Here is a 22,500-nt window from a genome sequence, read left to right on the forward strand (position 1 = left end):
GCACCCCACCGTACGAATAAAGTTGTGGATTTCTATCTCTCTCACAAACCAATTGGTTACTCGGATTAAAGACGCCATGCTATCTACACCTCTCCCTTTGCTGTCGTCATCCTACACTCCCTCCCTCTATTCCAACAACTTATACCTTGACTTTCTCTCAACCTCTTTCTCTCCCCAACCTCTCTCTCTCTCTCTCTCTCTCTCTCTCTCTCCCTTTGATACACTGCTTTATTTTTGTTGTAACAAAGTACTATTTATAAAACATTTAAATATATTTCTGCAATATAATTGCAGAAACATATTTTCAAAAATGTTTATTGTTGAGAGGAATAAAATGCAGAGGAACACTGCATTGCATTGGGAATCTCCTCTTCTCATCTACCCTCCACATAGTTAAGGTTTGAGCCAGTCTAATATTGCAACTAGAATTCATTTGAAAGGTGAAGGGGAGGGAGGGGAGAGGAGGGGAGAAGAGAAAGAAAGGGGGGGAGGAGAGCAGGAGAGAGATGAGAACAAAGTGAAAAGGAGAGGAGAGGAGAACAGAGAGGAGAGGAGAGAGAGAAGGAGGAGAACAAAGAGGAGCGGAGAGGAGAACAGAGAGGTGAACAGAGGAGAGGAGAACAGAGAGGAGAGGAGAGGAGAGAGGGAAGGAGAGGAGAACAGAGAGGAGAGGAGAGAGAGGAGAACAGAGGAGAGGAGAACAGAGAGGAGAGGAGAGGTGAACAGAGAGGAGGAAAGAGGGGAACAGAGGAGAGGAGAGGAGAACAGGGAGGAGAGGAGAGCAGAGGAGAGGAGAGGTGAACAGGGAGGAGAAAAGAGAACAGAGGAGAGGAGAACAGGGAGGAGAGGAGAGGCCATAGGGAAGAGCAATCAATCGGAGCAATGAGGAAGAGGAGTTGATGGAAGAGAGGCAAAATGACGGCGAGGGGAAGGACAGAGGAGGCGAGGGAAGCAATGTAGAGGGAAGAAGACAGGGAAGGAGATGAGGAGAGGAGGAGAGGAGCAGAGCTTCAGGGTGGACTAACTGCTGAAAGCTCCTTCGCAGAGACGAGATGCAAAGGGAGGAAGTGTGCTGATCGCTGGCAGGCTCGCCACACACACAGGAAGACAGCGCACGATCTGGAGCGCGGCTTCAGGGGCTGTGGGTTTGTGTGTGTATGTGTGTGTGTGAGGGGGGGCGTGTGTGTGTATGTGTGTGTGTGTGCACATGATGCAAGGTTTGTGGGGCACAGTGAAATCCAGGCCGGGTGGACATCCAGGCTAGAAATTGCAGCACTCCTTTAGGCTCAGATGTATAACACACACAAACACACACACACACATACACACACACACACACACACACACACACACACGGTGCTGGAGGGAAGGAGGAGGAAGAGAATTGTTTTTGTTTTGTTTGTCTTTTTCTCCGAGCAGCTCCTAAAACTCCCTCAATTTGATCTTTAAACACACTTTCCCGAGTTCGTAATGTGTTCTTTACTTTACCACAGACAATATCTTATACTGTCTCTGTCTCTCCACCCCTCGCTCACTCCCTCAAATGTCTCTACCTTGGTTTGATTTGATACTCTTTCTTCCCCTTTTCCCGCCTTTTGAATTTGGCTTTGTCTCGCTCTCCTCCTGTATCGCTCCTCTTGGTGTATCGAGTCCTCCTGGTTCTTTGACCCATGTATGGTTGTGGTTGGTGACCCGCCTTCCTCCGCCCTCTCTGTCTGAGTTTGTCTATCTGGATGTATGAGTGTGTTTCTGGGAGTGGCTGTTCTGCAGCTTGCGGGACTAGGGTTGGGCATCCCCTCCTCCATGTATTTTTTACAAACTAATATATGCAAAGACTTTTCCCCTGGTTCCGGGGAGGGAGGAAGGGGGGGAGGAGGTGCAGGTAGAGGTGGGCTGGCTTTGTAGTTTATACATATAACATCTTCAATGCACACACATACACCCACGCACAGCGGAAATGTGTGTGTGTGTGTGTGTGTGTGTGTGTGTGTGTGTGTGTGTGCGTGTGTGTGTGTGTGTGTATTTGTGCCTGTGTGTGTGTGTGTGTGTTTGTAGTCAGCAGAACATCTAGAATCTGTGTGTGTGTGTGTGTGTCTGTGTGCGTGTGTGTGTGTGTGTATTTGTGCCTGTGTGTGTGTGTGTGTGTTTGTAGTCAGCAGAACATCTAGAATCTGTGTGTGTGTGTTTCTGTGTGTTTCTCTGTGTGTGTGTGTGTGTGTGTGTGTGTGTGTGTGTGTGTGTGTGTGTGTGTGAGCCTGTGTGTGCCATTGTGTTTGTGTGTTCCTGTGTGTGTTCCTGTGTGTGTGTATGTGTGTGGCGTGTGTGTGTGTATGTTTTTATGAACTGATACTTATTTGTATCCACTCAAGCATGCATCGTGGCAGCACTATTGCAGACTCCTTTATATTCCGACATAATAACAATAATAACAGCAGAACAGTGAGCAGCAGACCACAGCTAATAGAGACATCAGATGGAGACTCTAATGAAAGGCAAGAGGCAGTAAGAGAAGAAACAGAACTTGGAATACATTTAATGTTCAATAGAGACCACAGTCAATTTGATAATTATTATTTTGCTTTGATTCATTAAGCAGACACTTTTATCCAAAGTGATTATCAATATTTTTTATGGTCAGGTGTATGGGTCTAGCAGCTCAAGGATGCCTGTGAAGTTTGGCGATCAAACCCTCAACCATTCATCTTGGAGTCAAACATGACGTAACTATCTTACCTCCTAATAATGATACACACTAATAAACTATCTTACCTCCTAATAATGGTACACACTAATAAACTATCTTATCTCCTAATAATGATACACACTAATGAACTATCTTACCTCCTAATAATGATACACACTAATAAACTATCTTACCGCCTAATAATGATACACACTAATAAACTATCTTACCTCTTAATAATGATACACACTAATGAACTATCTTACCTCCTAATAATGATACACACTAATAAACTATCTTACCGCCTAATAATGATACATACTAATGAACTATCTTACCTCCTAATAATGATACACACTAATAAACTATCTTACCTTCTAAAAATAACACACACTAACACCTGAAAACAGCATCAATCTGCAACATGCAACACAATACAATCCCACTAACCCTATCATGCTCCATATGAGTGGACCGGATCTCTAGGTTCACGTTGTTTCTGGAATAAATGTTGCTCGCCAATGGAGCATCTATTGCTCAAAGGCTTTCCAGGGGCCCGTGGAGCCGCTGGTCCAGTGATGCCAATAACATCCTCATCCTTCTCTCCGTTGTTTCTTTGCTCTGAGGGGCCGGGGCTCTGGGTTGATGCGTTGTGATGGTCTTGTAGTGCTCCGGGGCTATTTATGGCTGACTTCAGGGGGGTTCAGTGGACTCACAGTACAGAGTCCTCGTTCCCGGGGCGATTGGTGACGCCCGTGACCATGGTGGTCTATTAACAGGTCTTGCTCTCTGTTCCTTCTGTGTCTCTCTCTTGTTCTCAGCCTCCATCGTCCTTCTATCTATTTATCTCTCCCTTTATCCTGTCCCTCCCTCTTGATCGCCCTCTATCTATCCCAACCAGACCGCTCCATCTCCCTCTCACTCACTAATTTATTGCTGTAACACACCAATCTGTCATTATGTCTTTTACTCTCTCTCTCTTTCTCTCTCTCTCCGTCTCTCTCTGGCTCTCTCCCTTTCTTTTTCTCTCTGCCCTCCCATGTGTTTTCCTATCTTCCCTGTGATTCACTCATTCCTGTTTCTCCTCCATCAGTCCTGCTAATCCCTCGGTGCCCTCTCTCTCTCCAACCATCTCTCTTATTCTCTTTGTCTCTCTCCCTCCTCTCTCTCCCATCCCTCTGTCTCCCCTGGCTGTTCAGAGAGCTGCAGGTTGTCTTGTCCTCTACCTCTAATGCATCCTAATCCCTTTATGACAGCAGACCTTCAAGGCTGAGGACAGACCTGTGTCTTCTTGAAGTTCACATACCGGTAGCTTTTAAAAGAATGCAAACCATTTAAGATCAATTTCTATTTTGTTTCCTGCACGGACTCATTGAAATACCAAAGCTGAAACCTCATTTAACTTATGTTGTTGAATCTATTGTCATGAAATAACAAGATACGTGCCAATTTGTCAATAAATATTGGTTTGATAATATAAATGTAACGAATACCCGAGGGCTTTGAAACACGTGTTTGGATTTTATGCAACATTCTGGGTTCAATTTCCACGGTCAAAACACTTAAAATAAATTATTTTGGCCACTGACGGCGCCGACCAAAGCTCAAACTACCCATGAGCGGTTTGATCCACAGTCTCTAGACAGACAGTTGTAAACCGGTCTGCTCCAGTCTGCATTATATCTGACATCTGTAATGCGGCATGGGGCCAAGGGTACAGCAACACAATGGCAGAACTCCTATTGTGTACCAGCTTGGACCAGTTGGCCGGAAGCCATCCTGCTTTAATCCTGGTGGTAATTTGGACGATTCTGGTCGTGCAGATCTGTCTGGTCTGCACTACTACTCCAGGTTGATAACACAATTAGACATGGTTCAAAGAAACGTGCACCTGAGTGATCCTCTGATCCTACAGGTTGGAACTCTTTGGTCCTCTGGAAGTGCTCGGGCCAGAGATGTGACGCGTCGTCATGGAGACAGGCTTCTGGAGGCAGAGATGAAAAGTGTCAGAGAGCGTGTGTGTGTGTGTGTGTGTGTGTGTGTGTGTGTGTGTGTGTGAGATGAGAGTTAAAGTAGGACAGAAAAATCCCGACTACCAAGCACAGGTTATGCCCCTCCCTCTGTGTATGTGTGTGTGTGTGTGTGTGTGTGTGTGTGTGTGTGTGTGTGTGTGTGTGTGTGTGTGTGTGTGTGTGTGTGTGTGTGTGTGTGTGTGTGTGGGTGTGTGGGTGGTTGAGAGCGCATGTGTGTGCGTGCCTCAGGACACGGCGAACCTCCTCCACTTATCAAAGACGGCGGTGTCTCCACAGATGTTCTCATTAGTCAAACAGACCCTCCTGCTCCGCACACATAATCAGCCCGGCGCCCGCTCCCTTCAACCAGTCCGGGAACCCGCCGCCACCGCGCACCTCAAAGCCCAGCCCCACCTGAACCTCTGTCACACTCTGCTGGAGCTCTGCTGTTCTGACTGCACGCCACAGTGAAGGGCTGTATTGCTAATCTGAGCTCCAGTCGCCTACTTTTTCTTGTTGTTACCCTTTTAGTCTGCATGTGGGTTTTTGAAATCAAACTTTAATGTTTTTAGTTCTTATTCCAATTTTAATTGTGTGCCTTGGTTGCTCTCAGCCACTTAAAGTGTCTGGATAAGAGTGAAATGGCTACATATAAATGTTTTGTGCATGTGTATAAATGAGGGACTCCAGTATACCGATGCACCCTTGGACTTTAAGATGGTGCAGGCAGCCACTGTCGAGGCAGCTGTGGGAATCCTCTGAACAACTGGGTTGTAAAGATTTGTTGTGATGACTAGATGGCTTTATTGCACACTATGCACCTCCTTTTTATATCGGTCAGAAATGCCCAGGACAATCCTATCAATATGGGCAATGGATAACAGAAAAGGTGTCATACTGATGCCAGGCATTTTCTTTCATTTCTATTGTGAAGAGATTTTATGCAGTGCAGTTATTTTCAGATTGCTTCTCTATTATCTTCTTCAGGCCTGAAGCTGTGTGGAATAACGACTATTGTTGGTAATTTAGTTAATTCACATCACGGCTCGTCTACGAGCCAAGGTCCCGTGCTAGCCAGCAATCCAATCAACTGTTAGCGTTTATGAGTTTTGTTGAATAGTATGAAACACCACTCTCTTTGTGCAAATGTATTACAAATAAGGCAGAGCAGCTGACCACGGAACAACAACTGAGTGAAGATATTGAGTCTAATCTGAGAGGATTTCAGTTAAAGAAGATCGATGGTACTTGAGCTGTGAATTCACTCGCTCACACAAGCAACACAAAATGAAGACATAATATTTTCACTACCATATTAAAAGGCTTTTTGGCACGGTTGTTTTTTCCACAGCGTTGCCACTACGTTGAATCAATGTCGGCCATCTCGTTAACAATGGACTGAGACCAGGCTTTTTAAATCCTTTTTCATTGAAAATCGAAAGGAACTTCAGCGTCTGTAAAGCTTTGGTAACAAACGTACTCCGTCCATTACAATGGAGTTGTGAAAACCTCTCTGGAAATCCCACCATGGTGGAGGGGTGGAGGGCGGCATGCCCAAGTATTTCTGCGTGTGTCGGATTATAGGGCCCTCCACATTGTGAGTCAGACCCCGAGTGGAGGTCTCGGAAAGATTGGACCAAATGGGCCGACTGTGTGTGATGCTGGGCTGGGTTGTGTTGGGTAAGCGGTGGGTCTGTGAGGCTGCGCGGCCGGCTTATAGCCCCCCTCTTCTAAACAGCTTGTGGAGCCTATTTATCCACACAATGGCGCAAATCTGCCGCTTTGATCACAATGAATGGCCACCAGTCTGCTGGGAAGTGTGTGTGTGTGTCTGGGTTTTTTGTGTGTGTGTCGAGAGGGGGCTGCAGTGTGTATGTGTGTTTGTGTGTGTGTGTGTGTGTGTGTGTGTGTGTGTGTGTGCGTGTGTGTGTGTGTGTGTGAGCATGCATGTGTGCGTGTTTGTGTGCAGCTTTGACATTTGAGTTAATTTTCTTTAGTAAACCCTACCAATGGGTGTGTGTGTGTGTCCATGTGCGTACACGTCTGTGTGTGTGTCTGTGTTTATGTTAATTTGTGTGTGTGTGTGTGTGTGTGTGTGTGTGTGTGTGTGTGTGTGTGTGTGTGTGTGTGTGTGTGTGTGTGTGTGTGTGTGTCTCTGCCACTGCTTCCCCATATGAATGGATGTGAAGTGTTAACGGATATGAGTGTGTTGGACTCCTTTCATCTGCAGTTAGATGGTTTGTTCTCAGAGATGTCCATGTTTGAAAACATGGAACAGGGCTATTGAGCAGCCCACGCATGAGCCTGTGGGAAGGCCGAGATCCAGAGGGCCTAGCCCAACAGGGGGGTGTTGTATCTATATGAATGGCTCAGCCCCTCCCACAGTGAAGCACTCGACTGGAAAATCATCCCATAATAATACCTTCATGGTTGGTAGAGACCTGGTCATGATGTGGCCTGTTCGACTAGGTGTGTGATTTGACCCCTCACACTTGAATGTATACACACTTACACACACACACACACACACTCACACACACACATTCAAACAAAAAACAAAAATGAATGAACATAGTCTGATTCATTCCCTTTCACATTGTGGGTAGTAACAACAAAGAAAACAAAGGTGAGTGACCATTGTGGAGAGTGTAGGATTGGCCATGGCTGAAGTCAGCCATGGAGGGAGAGACCAAGTTAATTTGTAAATACACTATGGGCCCTATTTAAACGGTCTGAAACGCAAGTGATAAGCGCCAAACGCAAGTAGCTTTGCGGGCGGTTCTATGGTGATGATACTATTTTACCGGCAGATAAATGGCTCTTGCGCCAGGCGCAAATCTAAAAAGGTTAATTACCTAATTACCCGTAGGTGTGGTTTGGGCTTAACGTGCAATAAATCAATCAGAGTGCCATCTCCGAACCCCTTTAAGAGCCATGAGCGCATTTGAATCTGACAGTTGATATTTTGACAGCGCGTTTGCAGTCTCCGATGAGACAGATGCATGACCACATGAATTTCAAACTTCAAATGGCTCAGTTTATGGCCAAATAATATGGCCTAATTCGCACATGGAATAGCCTTTTCTCCCACAACTTTAGAAATACTGAGTCCTCAAATAAATTTCGGCAAAGAAAACTTAACACACATATGATATATGGTACATGTGGTTCTATTTAATGATATACGCAATACATTAACAAACATTGTTTCTTACCAGTATTGTATGCATTATCGTTATCGACTTGTGTTCCTAATATGCATGTGTCCCCCCGTTATACATTGCCATGGACTGCATTATGCGTTACGTGTTTAGTTTGCGTGTGTTTAAACAGATGGACGCACACACGCGCGCCCCCATTCATTAATTATTTTACACATACACACACGCGCGCCCACATTCATTCATTCTTTTTAACACTCACTCGCGGTAAAACAATGTTTTCTCACGATCAAATACTCATCAATCCTAATAGTTATGGGCTTGTACACGATGTCTGTGTCAAGAAAATATGTGTTTGCTGTACAGTGTTTGCAGATGCATTGATTTAAAAGTACAACTTATTACCGCTGTATCAGCTGTTCTTTCCCAAATAATTTACCTAGAATGTGTGGCTAGGTAGATGAGAGAAGCAAAGTGTATGCGCGAGGTGCACAAGCAACAATATGCATGCACCCTTAAAATAGCACCTGAACAACGCGCCACTGACTTTAAACCAGGTATTTCCTGGTTTGTGGCGGAATTGTTTTCTGAAACTGCAAAATAGCACCAGGGAACGTTTGCGCCAGAACATGCCTCCTCCTTTCACCGAACCGCCCCTTGGGGCGCAAGATCATTCCCTAATTTACCGACGCGTGGCGCTGGAGGGAAGATAGGGCCCTATGGGTGAAGTGGACACGTCTGTCAGACTGCAAGCAAGGCTGCAAGACAGGTAAAGGAAACTACACATCAAAGAAGTCAGTAGATTGGTTTGGCCTATGGGCTAGTGGCATACAAGTTGATTCATCAAAGCGTATTTACATGAGGCAAATCTGTTCAAGTTACAATTTATGAGTCCATAATTAAACTAAGGCCCCGTCCACACAGAGCCAATTTTTTGGTGAAACCGCATAAGTCTTGTGCGTTTCGGCCGACCGTCCAGTTGGATCCAGCGGATACGGTGCCTGAAACCACACTTTTCTGAAACCATGTCCCAGGATGGTTTCAAATATATCCGGACCTACGACGTCTGAAACGCAACATTGCGTCATTGAAGTAGACATTGAGACTCACAAAAAATGGACGCTATAGGACAGTGATCATGATTTGTCTCAATATCAGAATAACAACAATGGGTGAAATAGCAATTGCTGGTGGAATGGCCATGAAGCAGGTCTGTATATGCAGTGTAAGCTTGTCCAGGCCCTGCAAGTCAGGATGTAGGCTAGGAATCTGAATGAATAGTAGGTAAATAGGTAGTGGCCATCCCCAAAATGCACCAGAATACAGGAAATCAAATCTATTAAATTCAATTTTTTTTATGGGGGGGGGGGAACGCCAGACCCCCAGACTCCCAGACCCCCTGTCTAGTACTGTGCCCCACCAACATTTTGGATCACCAGCCACCACTGCTTGGAACTAAAGATCCACGACAATTTCCCGTGACGTTACCTGATGAAAATGTTTTTCATGCAGTGAAAGAGGCATAGGTCTGATAGAAACGTTTGGTAGGTGGAAACCCTCATACTCCAGATGCACATATTTGGCAAAGCGGGACATTGAAAATATCCAGTTTTTAGTCAAAAGCATCTTAAAATAAATATTTTTGAAGCAAATAATATTTGGGTTATAGCAAGTAATCTACACAGTGATATCGGGGAGGGGTGGACGTTGTTTTTACAGAGGTTTATTTGGTAACGCGAAAATATTCTTCAGAGTCACTGAAGAGGTTACGCTGTAACGTAGAAAGTTACTTTTAAATAACAATAATCTTGTAATGTAACAAGTTTCTTTTAAATTAAACTTTACCCAACGCTGTCAATCACATACTCAAAAAAACAACACATTCTCACCGACACAAACACACACACACAAATGTACAAATAAAAATACATGCATTTAAACTACTAAGGTAGAGAAACCGTTACTCCCACCAAACACACAGCACACACACACACATACTCACACAAAAAAACATGATGAACTGGGCTCGGCTTTCTGTGCTGTTCATCCCCTCTCGCTCTACATGAGGGAGCGGGAGAAGGGAATATGATTTACAACTCCTCGCTCTGGCTGAGCTGTATGGATGCCTGGATGGGGTGACATCAATCTGTGTGTGTGTGTGTGTGTATGTGTGTGCAAACACATACACACACACACACACACACACACACACACATTTTGTGTGTGTGTGTGTTGACAGACACAAACACACACACACACATACACCATGGTACCCAGATGCAAAGCCAGCGGGTACACAGCTGCGCACCCCAGAGGTGACACTGTGGTGTGTGTGTGTGTGTGTATGTGTATGTGTGTGTGTGTGTGTGTGTGTGTGTTTTCACCAATGATACAGGGTTTGTGACATGACCATCTGCTAATGAGGGGATGAATGACCTTTCTGACCAGTTAACAGAATAACCAACAACACTTTTGCAGAAAAACACATACACACACACACACACGCACACAAACAAACACACACACACACACACTCACCCCCCCCCCCCCCCCCACACACACACACACACACACACACACACACACACACACACACACAGATTACACCTCCACCATTGTCAGTTTTGGTGGAGGAACTCCCTGGATGCGACGCTCCATCAATAACCAACGTCCCATTAAACATTCACCACTTTACTTTTTAATGCCTGACAAAAGTCTTCAGATATTCATAATTCAGATGACAGTTCTCCATGTCTCGGATCAGGCCGGATTTATCCTGAGTCTGCGGGAAGCTGCTAAGAGACAGTTTGACACAAGCGGAAAACCCCAAGACATCCCCCATCATCCCCCTTCCCCCTCCCCCCTCACTCACCAGCCCGTCTCTGGCTCCTCCCCCCTAGCCTTCAACAGGCTTCAAACAGACTGCCTTCAACAGGGCAGATAGGACTTGCTTTGTCCTCGTGAGGAGATGATGAAAACACTAGTAGGATAGGAAGAAGGAGGGCCGGAGCGGAGGTGAAGGAGATAAACAATGATGCAGAGGTACAGGGAGGTGGAAGTGAAGAGGATAAGGGGGTAGGGATTGAACGAGTGAAGGCAGGAAGAAAGAAGGAAAGCAGAAAGGAAGGAATATAAACATACATGTTGATTACACACAGGCATCCATCCACATATACAAATACAAACACGTGCCACTCACACACACATACACACATGCACACACGCACACACACACACACACACACACACACACACACACACACACACACACACAAGCGCACAAACACAAATACAGAGACACACACACACACATGCATCCCCTTGAGGTCAGGAACAAGCTCGCAGACTTGGCACCAGTCCCTCCCTGACCGGGACTCTGTTCTTGTAGTCGTCAGCTACAAGAAACAACCATTTGCCCCACTTCCCACCGCACATCCCTCATGCCCATCTGCCTCCCCGGCCAATCAGCAGACAGATCACATTGGCATCAGCTGTCTGATGTCCTTCCCCTCTCAAAGACACACAGGGGGTTTAACCTCTGTGCCTCTCCTGTTATTGCTTCTCTGTCTCACTCTAGCTCCTCATGTCTCTACCCCGCCCTCTATTTTTATCTGGCTTTCTCTCTCTTTTTGTGAATCTATATTTTGCACAATCTTTCTTTTGTATTTCATCTATCTATCTATCTATCTATCTATCTATCTATCTATCTATCTATCTATCTATCTATCTATCTATCTATCTATCTATCTATCTATCTATCTGTCAATCTGTCTGTCTGTCTGCATGTCTGTCTATCAATCTATGTCCTTGGCTGTCTGTCCGTCTATCTATCTTCTATGTTGGCATGGATCGCCATCCATCCCAGCTCTTCTTAATTTCCTCTATTCCTTCTCTTCCTCTCATTGATCATCTCCCTGCTGGTGGAAGCCAAGTCCGGTAGATTGGATCTGGGCTTGGCTTCTGGTGGATCTATGGGGTGGATCTATGTGGTTTCAGCCCAAAGAGAGGCCTGGGGGCCCAGCCTCCTAGAGCCTGCTGGGCAGAGGCGCTCCCAGTGCTCCCACCCCCCCACAACCTCCGTGGGAAAGAAGCTCTCTCCTAACGTGGGCCCCCATGAGAGGCTTAGCCCAGGGAAGCTGGGCTGGGATGGAGTCAATCTGTAGAACTGTGTGCGTTGAACCTACCCAGGTGTCGCTGTTATCCTTAAGTCCGTATCCTGGAAGACGCGAGGCTTATTGTGGTGCTAAACTCCTACCTTTGCATCATGATGTTGAGGAATTACGGAGCACATGTGCAACAAGGGCTTTCATTTTTTTCAAGTTATGCTTATTTTCTAGTAAAGAATTGCCAACTTTTCTAGTCAATCAAGGATATCTTTGGCTAGGTTTTCAAGGCAGGAAATGTACCAGCCAATGTTTTTTTGGCTAAAGATCTCCCCATTGATGTCATCAAAACTTGACATGAGTTGAGTTTTAACCCTAGTCAAAAGGCTGCCTGGTGACTGTAGCACCAGGCTAGCAGACTGATAATGCTGTTGCCTGCGTGTGGCGTGAGCTGGTTTGATGGCTGTGGTGTGGAGTTGCCAGACACACAGTGCCGCTACATGGCACCTCATTGGTGCCATCTGGGGGGGTCCCAGCTGCTTCCCAGCCTACAGTGGGTCATGCTCGCTAGCGCCGCGCCGACCGCGTGCCAACCACTTACCCACCATGGCCCCACCGCTGGAGACAAGCACACAAAGAAACACCAAATGTACACACCTTAGATTAGATGGCAATGGATGTCATCGCTTTGACGTCCTCATAACTGCTTCTTTATCATCTTCACCAATCCTCATCATATCTTCTTCTCATTTTCTCTTTACTTGTATTCTGTTCTTGTTTATTCCTCTCTTTTCCCCTATTACTTCTATTTTGAAACATTGGCAAATTGCAGACATTCCCCATGTTGCAATGTTCTGCTCTCCTGGGCTCTGTTCCGTTCTGTGAGGTTCTATTCACTCAAGGTTCTATTCACTCAACATGCTAGCTGTGGATCTGTGTAAGCCACAGATCCAATCCACTCAATCAGTTACATGCAATGTTTGTCAGATGCACTTTATGATGCGCTGTTATGAAATGCTTGTCGACTTTAGGTGGGAAGAATGGGTCAATAGTGCAGCTGCCTCAATCATGCATGGATGCATGCGATACACATGTCTACCCTCAGCCTGCCTTTTATCCCTATGTCCAAGCTTCTACACCCAGTATACATGCAAAAATGGTACGATTCTAGGCTTGCACACACACACACACACACACACACACACACACACACACACACACACACACACACACACACACACACACACACACACACACACACACACACACTTACTCACACACACACACATGCCCAAACACTTTCTCTCACATACACACAGATACACACACACATACGCACACACACACACACACACACACCGCACACAGAGCCATGCCTCTAATTGAGTTTCCATGTTAAGGAGGGTGGTCTGCTTCACCCATACACTCGTGGGCATCTGGGGGTCCTTCAGATGCGCTGAAAAATGATATTTGTGGTCAGGCAGAGCGCGCCAACCCCCGGGGCCTTGGGTCCAGTGGGGGGTGAGACCTAGTTTGTGAGTTGGTATCATATTTTAGATCAGCAGAACTTTCCTTGGCTGTTAAACATGCGTTCAGGGTTAGTACCGTCACTGAGCTCCAGAAAGGTATTTTTACCTTTAGTTCCTCATTTAGAAGAGGCTTACGGTGGATCCATTTCGATGCATGTCATTAATAAGCAGCAAGGAGTTAGGCGTCTGGCTCAAGGAAGCCTACAGCTAGACTGCAGATATGGAGGTCAATTTATTCTACAAGTTGGGCATTTGACATTGTTCGCATCCAAATAATGCCGTGAAGCGCTTCCAACGGAACCTGAGCGATAGTGAAACAAACAAACATTACAATGACTTTCACCATGTTTGTCATCAGAGGCGTTGAGTCATTGAGTTGGATGTCTCCAGCTGTTTGTTTAGCTAAAGAGCATCCGCTAACTGACATACAGCGCATTACATCTGTATACATCATCTATCTGTAAAGCGTCTCAGGCAGGTCGCCTTGCCCAAGGCCGACAGTGACACAAATACTTGAATTATTCATTAGGCACGAATTTGCACTCAATTAAACACATTTATTTACACATAACCCACCCCCACACACACACACAGACACAAACACACACATGCTCCACAGATGATTGTGTGTCTAGTGTCCTGAGGTGTTGTTGTGTAGTGTGTCGTGTTGTGTGTTGTGTAGTGGGTTGTGTAGAGTGTTGTGTAGTGGGCTGTGTTGCTGCTCAGCGGTAGACAGCAGGAGGAGTTGTTCATGTGTTCACCGGCTGCTGGGTTTACATGCATTTACATCATCAGCTCAGCACCGCAGAGTAGACAGACCCCACCCACCGACCCACCTGGACACACACACATGCAAACGGAGACTCATTACACACACACACTCACACAGACACACACACACAAACACGCGCACACACAAACACAGGCACACACACACACGCACAAAGACACACACACTCACACACAAATAAGGGGTTCTATAAAATCAGTGGAAGTGTGCTTGCATGTGTTTGTATGTCCCAGCGTGTGTGTGTCCCTTATTGTGTGTGCGTGCGTGTTTGTGTCATCTTCTCTCTTACATATGCACGCACACTCTCATTTTTTCTCTTTCTCTCTCTCTGATGAAGAAGAGCGGTTCATCTTCAGTGACCAAATAATTAACTGTGTTAATTAAATGTGTTCCAGGATTTGTTGCTGTGTGGTTGTGTGTGTGTGTGTGTGTGTGTGTGTGTGTGTGCGTGTGTGTGTGTGAGTGGGTGTGCTTCTGCACGCCTGTGAGTTTGTGTGCATGTGCTCGCATGTCTGTGTGTGTGTGCGTGCCTGTGTGCGTGTGTGTGTGTATGTTGAAGGGGTAAAGTAGGCTAGCCCATAAGCCTGTTTAATTAGGGTGGAGCAGAGATCTGTCCTCTGGCTCTCTGGCCGGTCCAGATGGACCTCAACCTGCAGGACCCACTAGATTCTGCATTAGTCTCCCAGTATGGGCTGGGTCAAACCCTCGCACAGATGGGTCCCCTTCATAGTTCCACTGATTGCACTTGGACAGGGCTCCAAGACTGGAATTGGGGCCCGATAACGTCCAAAATTGTAACACACTCTAGTGAAGTCCTTGTCAGCGGTCAGTCTTTTCACACAACCATGCGCACACACATGCACACACACATGGACACAAAAAACACTGACACATACACAAGCACAACCTCACACCACGTATACATTTCATAAATATATTGAATAAATAGATACTTCATAAAAACGTACATCCTCCCTAGCAGTGAGCTCATCACTGTCTTTCCCCAGTGGTTAAAAACAAAACCGCGTGGGTACACGGAATAATTGAATTTCCTCGCCTCTCCTGTTTCCTTGTTGCCCTAATTGAGGCTTTTTGTGAGGCGTGTAGGTTATTTATGAGGGACAACAACCTCTCCTCTGCCTTCCTGGCTCGCTGCTCCTCCTCTCTCCTCTCTCTCTGTGTCTCTCTCTCTATATACCTCCGTCTCTCTCTCTCTCTCTTTCTTTCACTCTTTCTCTCGCTTTCTCTCCCTCTCTCTCTCTCTCTCTCTCTCTCTCTCTCGCCCTCTCTACCTCCCTCTCTACCTCTGTCTCCCTCCACAGTCTCTCTCCGCGCAGCAGCGCCAAACTCAAACTCATTGGCAAGGACAGAAAATAGCTCTGCTCATTGTGTCCCCATCTCCTCCTGGCTGTCGCGCGCCGCCGTGGCCTCGATACGCTCCGTATCAAAGACAGGAAACTCACAAACGGATAAATAAAAAAAATAATTAGGGAAAGCTAAAAAGGAAATGACAAAACATTAGGCTTAGTATGAAACAAAAGCTATCTATTCAGCACGCGCGCTCTGTTGTGTTTTTACGTAACACATTTAAATGAGGGGATAAAGGTGTTTTATAATGGATTTGGTCAGACTTCAGTTGGAACATGTTTACAACCTTACAAAGAGCCTGCTGTCTTATAACTTATTTCTCTGCAAGTTTTTAAGCCCTCACATATGAAGTTATTAATTCAACACCTTTACTTAACAAACTGCATGCATTTTGCTCTCTCTCTCTCTCTCTCTCTCTCTCTCTTGAAACTAAATATAATCATATTTAATGTATGGTAAATGTGTTCTTTGTGCCCCAACTCAAGATATAAATGCCACAATCAATGTAAGTATTTTTAATCTCTAAATGTCTTAATATAATAAAGAAAAAAGTAGGGCAAAGTACAATGCGGGAATATATGATTTATTTTTTTACAGCAACTGATTAATTAAATTCTACATAATCGTGTTTGGCCTATATAGCACTATTGTGTTATACATACGCTTTGAATGTGTGTGTGTGTGTGTGTGTGTGTGTGTGTGTGTGTGTGTGTGTGTGTGTGTGTGTGTGTGTGTGTGTGTGTGTGTGTGTGTGTCTGATTCCTACTTCCATGGTACAGTTAAAGTGTGTGGGCAGAGGAGACCTTTTGTTATCCCAGGCCTTTTCTCCTCCGTTGACAAGCTCTGTTTCCCTGTGAGTGGGTTTTGTCTCCTAAACAAGCACACAGTCTTTGGCCTTCATTAAAATATATCTCTTTTCTTGCTTCAGCTCACCGAGCATGGCGTTATGACTGTGTATCCGTATTTATTATAATAAGGCAGAGAATTCATTTCCTACATGCGGTGGCTCAATGCCCCGGAGTTGTTTGTCTCACATGTTAAAGTGTAATATGCTAGAATGTGTGTTGTTTTAATAACTAGCCTGGGGTCCTGCTTTATGGTTATCGTAGCCAAACAAAAAAAAAATTGAAACTCTGAGCTTGACCCGGCCGATCTAATCTGTTCATTAGTTGCTCTGCCGACCTCGGAGCCTCGCCGCCTCCGACAACTTTACTGACCAGAAGAAGACAGAAGAGACTAGAAGAGAGGGAGCTCTTTAGAGTAGAAGAGGAGCAAACAGGTTGGCTCAACGAAAGGAGGGAGTAGAGGAGGTAAAGGTGTGGAGGAGAAGCTCAGTCAGAGTAGGAAGGAGAAACAATGGACTGTAGAGAGTCGAATCCCTGCATCCCTCCACATCTCCTTCTCCTCCTCTGTTGTGTTTTAGTATTCCTCTGATCTAGCTCCATCTTCCCTCTTTCTCCCCCTCTCTCGCTATCTCTCTCTCTCTCGTTCTGCCCCCCCCCCCTCCCCTTCCACTCCCTTCCTCCCTTCCCTGTTGTCTTCCTGTTGACACGCAATCAGACTTGAGCAGTATGGAAAAAACAGGAACGATCCCACCCACACACACACACACACACACACACACACACACACAGGCAACCTCTCACCCAGCCCTGTACTCTTTTGTCATCCACCTGGTGTCCCTCTGAAGTGAGCTTGTGTCGTGTTTTGCTGTTGTCTCGTATGCGCTGCTGCGTGGAAACAGCAGCCGCCGTCAACACTCTTTCAAGCCCGACAAAATTCCCCTCCCTAAGAACCAAGGGAGAGGCAGCCGAGAACAGGAAAGAACAGAGTGGCACGAGAAGAGAGAAATGAAGAATTCACTTTTGTGTGTGTGTGTCGTGTGTTGGTGTGTCGGTGTGTGTACGGAGGAGACAGGCCTGGGTTTATGTTCTGACTCTGTGTTAAGGAAGCCGCCGTGTCTGGCTGTTTGTTTCTGATCTTTACAAAGTGTCTTTTTTTATTTTTATAGACGAGGAGCCCATTCTATACCCCTACCCCCCCCCCCCCTTTCCCTCCCCCACACCTCCCGCATCCTCTGCTGTTGCCGTAGCGATGATCAGTGGGAGGACATGATGGATGTTGTACCGAAATGTCATCTCCTCTGATGGCTGCACACCTCTGGGCTAGCCGGCGTTGTTCTGTGTGGTGTAGCCGTGCTAGCGCCGCTGCATCGCTCATTCCAAGCTCAGAAGAATTTAGGTTATTAAGGCGGAGGCCATCAGTAATTTCTGTGAGAGGTCATTTGTCACAAGCCGCGGATAAGATCCTGGGAGATCTGCTCCCGCTGATGTCCGCTTGCGCCCATGTGTCTGCAGAGAATTGACCTGACAAATGGTGAGGCGTTGAGGAATGGCTGCCCCCTGGCAAATAGCATTTGAATGATGGGATGGATGGATGGATAGATGGATGGTGTCTGGATACATGTGGATAGTCTGACAAAGCCTTTACCTATACATCTAGAAGACTCCAACATTTTGCAATTGCTCTGATTTCAGTTATTTGGATCTTGAGTCTATATTTATACCCCAGATGTTAAATAAATCAATTAAACCAATTAAACGTCATGAAAACCTAACTCCTCCTTTGTCTCTTTTTTTCTCTCTCGTCTTCTTGTCCCCCTGCAGGAGATGACTGGTACCTCTGTCGCCTAGCGCTCAGCATGCCCAGTCAGGCCGACCTGCAGTGGGCCATGTACCCCTCCCCATACCTGGCAGCTGTGGGGCCAGACGCCACCCCGGGCCTGGTGGTCTACCGTCTCGCCGCTCGGCAACGGGACGGAACCCAGCGCAACGCCCAGTTCATCCTGTTAGAGGGTAAGCAGTGAAGCGGAGAAAGCCTTTACATGTCTTTGGAAGTCTGGTCATTATACGTGGAAGTATGGTTGCTAATAAGGTTGAATCTGACTGTGGTCTGAGTATACAAACACAGCTTCATCTAGTCTCTTCTGGCAGCCATTATATGGTCAGAAATGACAGCAGTAATAATCCTCAGTTTAAAATCGTTTTTCTAGAACAAATCAAAAGAAACTCCACCGTAAAGCAGAGTTAGCAAACAGAAACTGATGTTTCATGTTGTGGCAGTTCAGTCAGTAGAGGTGTTATGCGGACAGAACTATGACGTGGTTCACTAGACCTCAAGAGAGGTTTCTTAAGAATAGAAAATGTAAAATATTGATACCGTTTTTGAAAAAGAGGAATGAATATGAATATGCCAAATGAATATCATTGGTGGTGAACACGAACAGCACTAGAACTGTTCGCCGTGTCCATAGAGAGATAAAGAGGACCAGAGTATGCATGCCTAGACACTTGGCCACGTTCAGCGAGTTTACCCTCCATTTATTCACATTAAACATTAATGAAACATTCAAGAAATGTGTAACTTAGAAAACAGTGCCAAATTTATTTCAGATTATTATTCCTGATTTGCGCTCTCTCGATTAGCGTGAGAGAGCATCGCTGACGGTTCTATCTCCAGGTGTTGGATGTCTTGGTTTCCAAAGATTTGTCATGGTTAAGTAAAGATCATGAGAGGCACAGAGCCATACACTTGTACCCACATACACACACAAACACAAACACAAATCATACACATACACACACATGTTGAGGTGGGGGTTGCGTTTGTGTTAGCTAGCAATGATAAGGAGCACAACGACACACCGGTAATCATTCCCTTGGGCTACAAACCCCCCAGAGGCGAACAAAAGAGAGAGAGAGAGAGAGACAGAGAGAGAGACAGAGAGAGAGAGAGAGAGAGAGAGAGAGAGAGAGAGAGAAAGAGAGAGAGTTGGAGGAAACAGAGAGAGATGAAGATAAAGAAAGCAGAAGAGAGACTAAGAATGGATACAGGTGTGTAAAAGTCGGGAGAGAGAGATGAAGGGAGGGGGAAGGGAGAGAGAGTGGGTGGAGACGAGCAGGAGAGATATTTTAGGTTCTGTGAAACAAGTAGAGGGCTGAGGGCCTCCGTGGGGGCACGGGTGACATGTGTGCCAAAAAATAATCCAATAACGTGTATTAGCACGCTGTCTTTAACACCGGGGCCAATATAGAATGTGGGTACAGTCAGAACTAGTCATCACTACGCCAGCTTCGCTGCTCGTCTAAAACTCTGTTGGGTAGCTAGCTTTGACTTCTGAACCTAACTGTTGTTGCATGTAAGGCAGTCGCTGACCTTTGGTAATGAGGTTGTTCCCCATGAGAATTTATTGAAGGGATTTAGCCTGAAGATTTAGATTTAGATTTAGCCTGAAGGTCAACTTGATAATCAATTAATGCAAGACTTTTAACCATTAAATCAACCACTTAAACTGATCAATCAATCAATCTAACCATCAATCTGTCTGTTAAAGCAGTGTTTTCTTCGCCGCCTCAAGGGCTATATATAACGCCAGACCAGGCTTGTTCCTGCTCAGACTCACCATCCACTCCCTCTTCATCCTGGTTTGAATCCCCTCAGAGAGAGGCCAGCCACAGTAGACCCCCTGCAGGTGACACTCCGTGTGTCCATCTGGCCACCACTGTCAGAGAGACAGACAGGGACAAGCCTTCCATCTCAGCAGACATCAGGAGTTAACACTCTTTTATTCTCTGCTCCCCTATAGCATAGAATTCACAATCTCCCGTGGAGGTTGTAATGAGAGAAAATAAAGAGCAGAGCAGCATGGATTAACAATGATAGTCAATTCAACGCAAAGTATTGATCAACAAACTTGACTACTGTATCTAGACCAATATAGATGCATTTTACTTGAATCAGCGTGTATACTTGCAATAAACTTACAAATGGGAAGTTACCTCATCTCTTAGAAAGCCATTTTCATTGGATTGTGGATTGAAAAAGATAAGAAGAAACCTAAATCATATAGCCATAAGTACCATCAGGTCACATGACTGAAGTCGACATATAATCTGTGTCATCCTCTGGGTATTACAGCGGTGAGAGAGACAACTTCTACTTTTTCTCTCTCTCTCTCTCTCTCTCTCTCTCTCTCTCTCTCTCTCTCTCTCTCTCTCTCTCTCTCTCTCTCTCTTTCTCTCTCTCTTTCTCTCTCCCCCTCACTCTTTCTCTCTCTCTCCCTCTCTCTCTCTCTCTCTCTCTCTCTCTCTCTCTCTCTCTCTCCCTCACTCTTTCTCTCTATCTCTCTATCTCTAGCTGGTTAGCCAGCAGCAATGTGCTGCTGAGATGCTTCTGGCTCAGATGCTTAAATAATCCCTCTATACTTTCCTTGGGTTCAGAGCTGCCCTTTGCAGACACACACACACAAACACACACACACAAACACACACAGGGACACACACACACACACACACACACTCACACACAGACACACACAACCACACACACTTACTGCCGCTCTGTGGTCCCTCAGGTGGGGAGGAGTGCTTCCAAGTGGACCGCAGCTCTGGAGAGGTCAGGACCACGGGCCGACCTCTGACTCCCAGTAGGGAGTACCTGCTGAGGGTCCAGGTGCTGGATGGGCTGGGTCGGAAGGGCCCCGTCGCCTCGGTGGCAATCCTGGCCGGGTTCCGGGCCCCGCAGTTCACCAACTTCACGTACAACCTGAAGGTGGCGGAGAACACCCCAGTGGGACAGGCGTGAGTAACTGCACTGTGTTTGTGTGTGGGTGGGTGTGTGTGTGTGGGTGTGGGTGTGTGTGAGTGTGTGTAGGGGGGGATGTGGCCGTGTGTGTGTGTGTGTGTGTGTGTGTGTTCGGTCACTGCACTTTTCCTTGTCTCTGATGGTCTAATTATGTGTTGATGTATGTGTTGTTAGTACGTGTTGTAATATATATATATATATATATATATATATATATATATATATATATACGTGTGTGTGTGTGTGTGTGCGTGTGTGTGTGTGTGTGTGTATGCACGTGGCCTCCCTGGCATTCCATGCCATGTGATGCATAAAAAGATGGGCCCCCGGGAGATGACAGAAGAAGAATAGGAAAAAGGGGGGAGGGGGGGAGGGATGAGCAGGGAGAGTGGGGAAGGGGGGACAGGGGGGGGAGGGAAGTGGGTGGCAGAAGGGGGGCTGGGGGGCACAGATGCATGAATCAGGCCTGCGGCTGAGAATTTGAAAGTGTGGCAAATTCAAATATTTATTAAAAGCGGGGTCTGGATAAACATGAAGGGGAAAAGTGTGCGTGTGTGTGTGTTTCAGTGTGTGAGTGTGTGTGTGTGACCTAACTCCCTCAGGGGTGCTGGCGCAAAGCACATTGTATTAATATCCAAGTACCCCGCCACCTTGAGCTCTGGGTGTGTGCGCGTGTGCGGGAGAGTGCATGCGTGTGTGTGTGTGTGTGTTTGTGTGTGTGCGTGTGCGTGGGTGTGGGGATTTGTGGGTGGCTAATTAGGTAAGCAGGTATGTTGTGTGATGTTTTCTTCATTTAGAGAGTGGGACTATGGGGGTTTAAAAGCTGAACTTAATGACCAGCTCACATCTGCTATATTCTATACTTATTCTATACTTGCCATCCTCTTGAAACCAAGTTTAATCACCCGTTCACTGACCTCTGCAATGGACGGGTTTCCACTACTTCCGTCCATCTGCCCAATACCGGAGGGTTGAGGAGGATGTCAGCTTTTTATTCCAGTCAATCAGGATGAGCAGCTGATCCCACAAGACACAGCTCGAAGGAAGAAGAGCTAATAATACCTAGGAGCTGGCTTGTGATTGGTTAAAATTTACAAAAAGGCAAAAAACCTGCTGGTCCTGATTGGTACAGAGTTTACATCCGATCTCCACAGATATCAACAGTTTAGTTGTTGCATTTCAGGTGATTGTCATAAACATAGTGCTTTTGG

General features: G+C 46.0%; 1 protein-coding gene across 1 annotated transcript in view; it reads left to right on the forward strand.

Annotated features, from left to right (window-relative positions):
* Positions 1 to 22,500, forward strand: part of LOC307082426 (neural-cadherin) — a gene marked incomplete at its 5' end in the record, with an annotated part of 109,547 nt that overhangs the window by 29,087 nt on the left and 57,960 nt on the right. The window contains 2 exons of the mRNA XM_079745984.1: positions 18,313 to 18,501; positions 21,060 to 21,285. Coding sequence (XP_079602110.1) covers positions 18,313 to 18,501; positions 21,060 to 21,285 — 415 coding nt within the window. The remainder of the gene's footprint in view (positions 1 to 18,312; positions 18,502 to 21,059; positions 21,286 to 22,500) is intronic.

The sequence above is a fragment of the Pollachius pollachius genome (assembly GCF_949987615.1).
Source record: "Pollachius pollachius genome assembly, chromosome: 1".
Taxonomy (NCBI): Eukaryota; Metazoa; Chordata; class Actinopteri; order Gadiformes; family Gadidae; genus Pollachius; species Pollachius pollachius.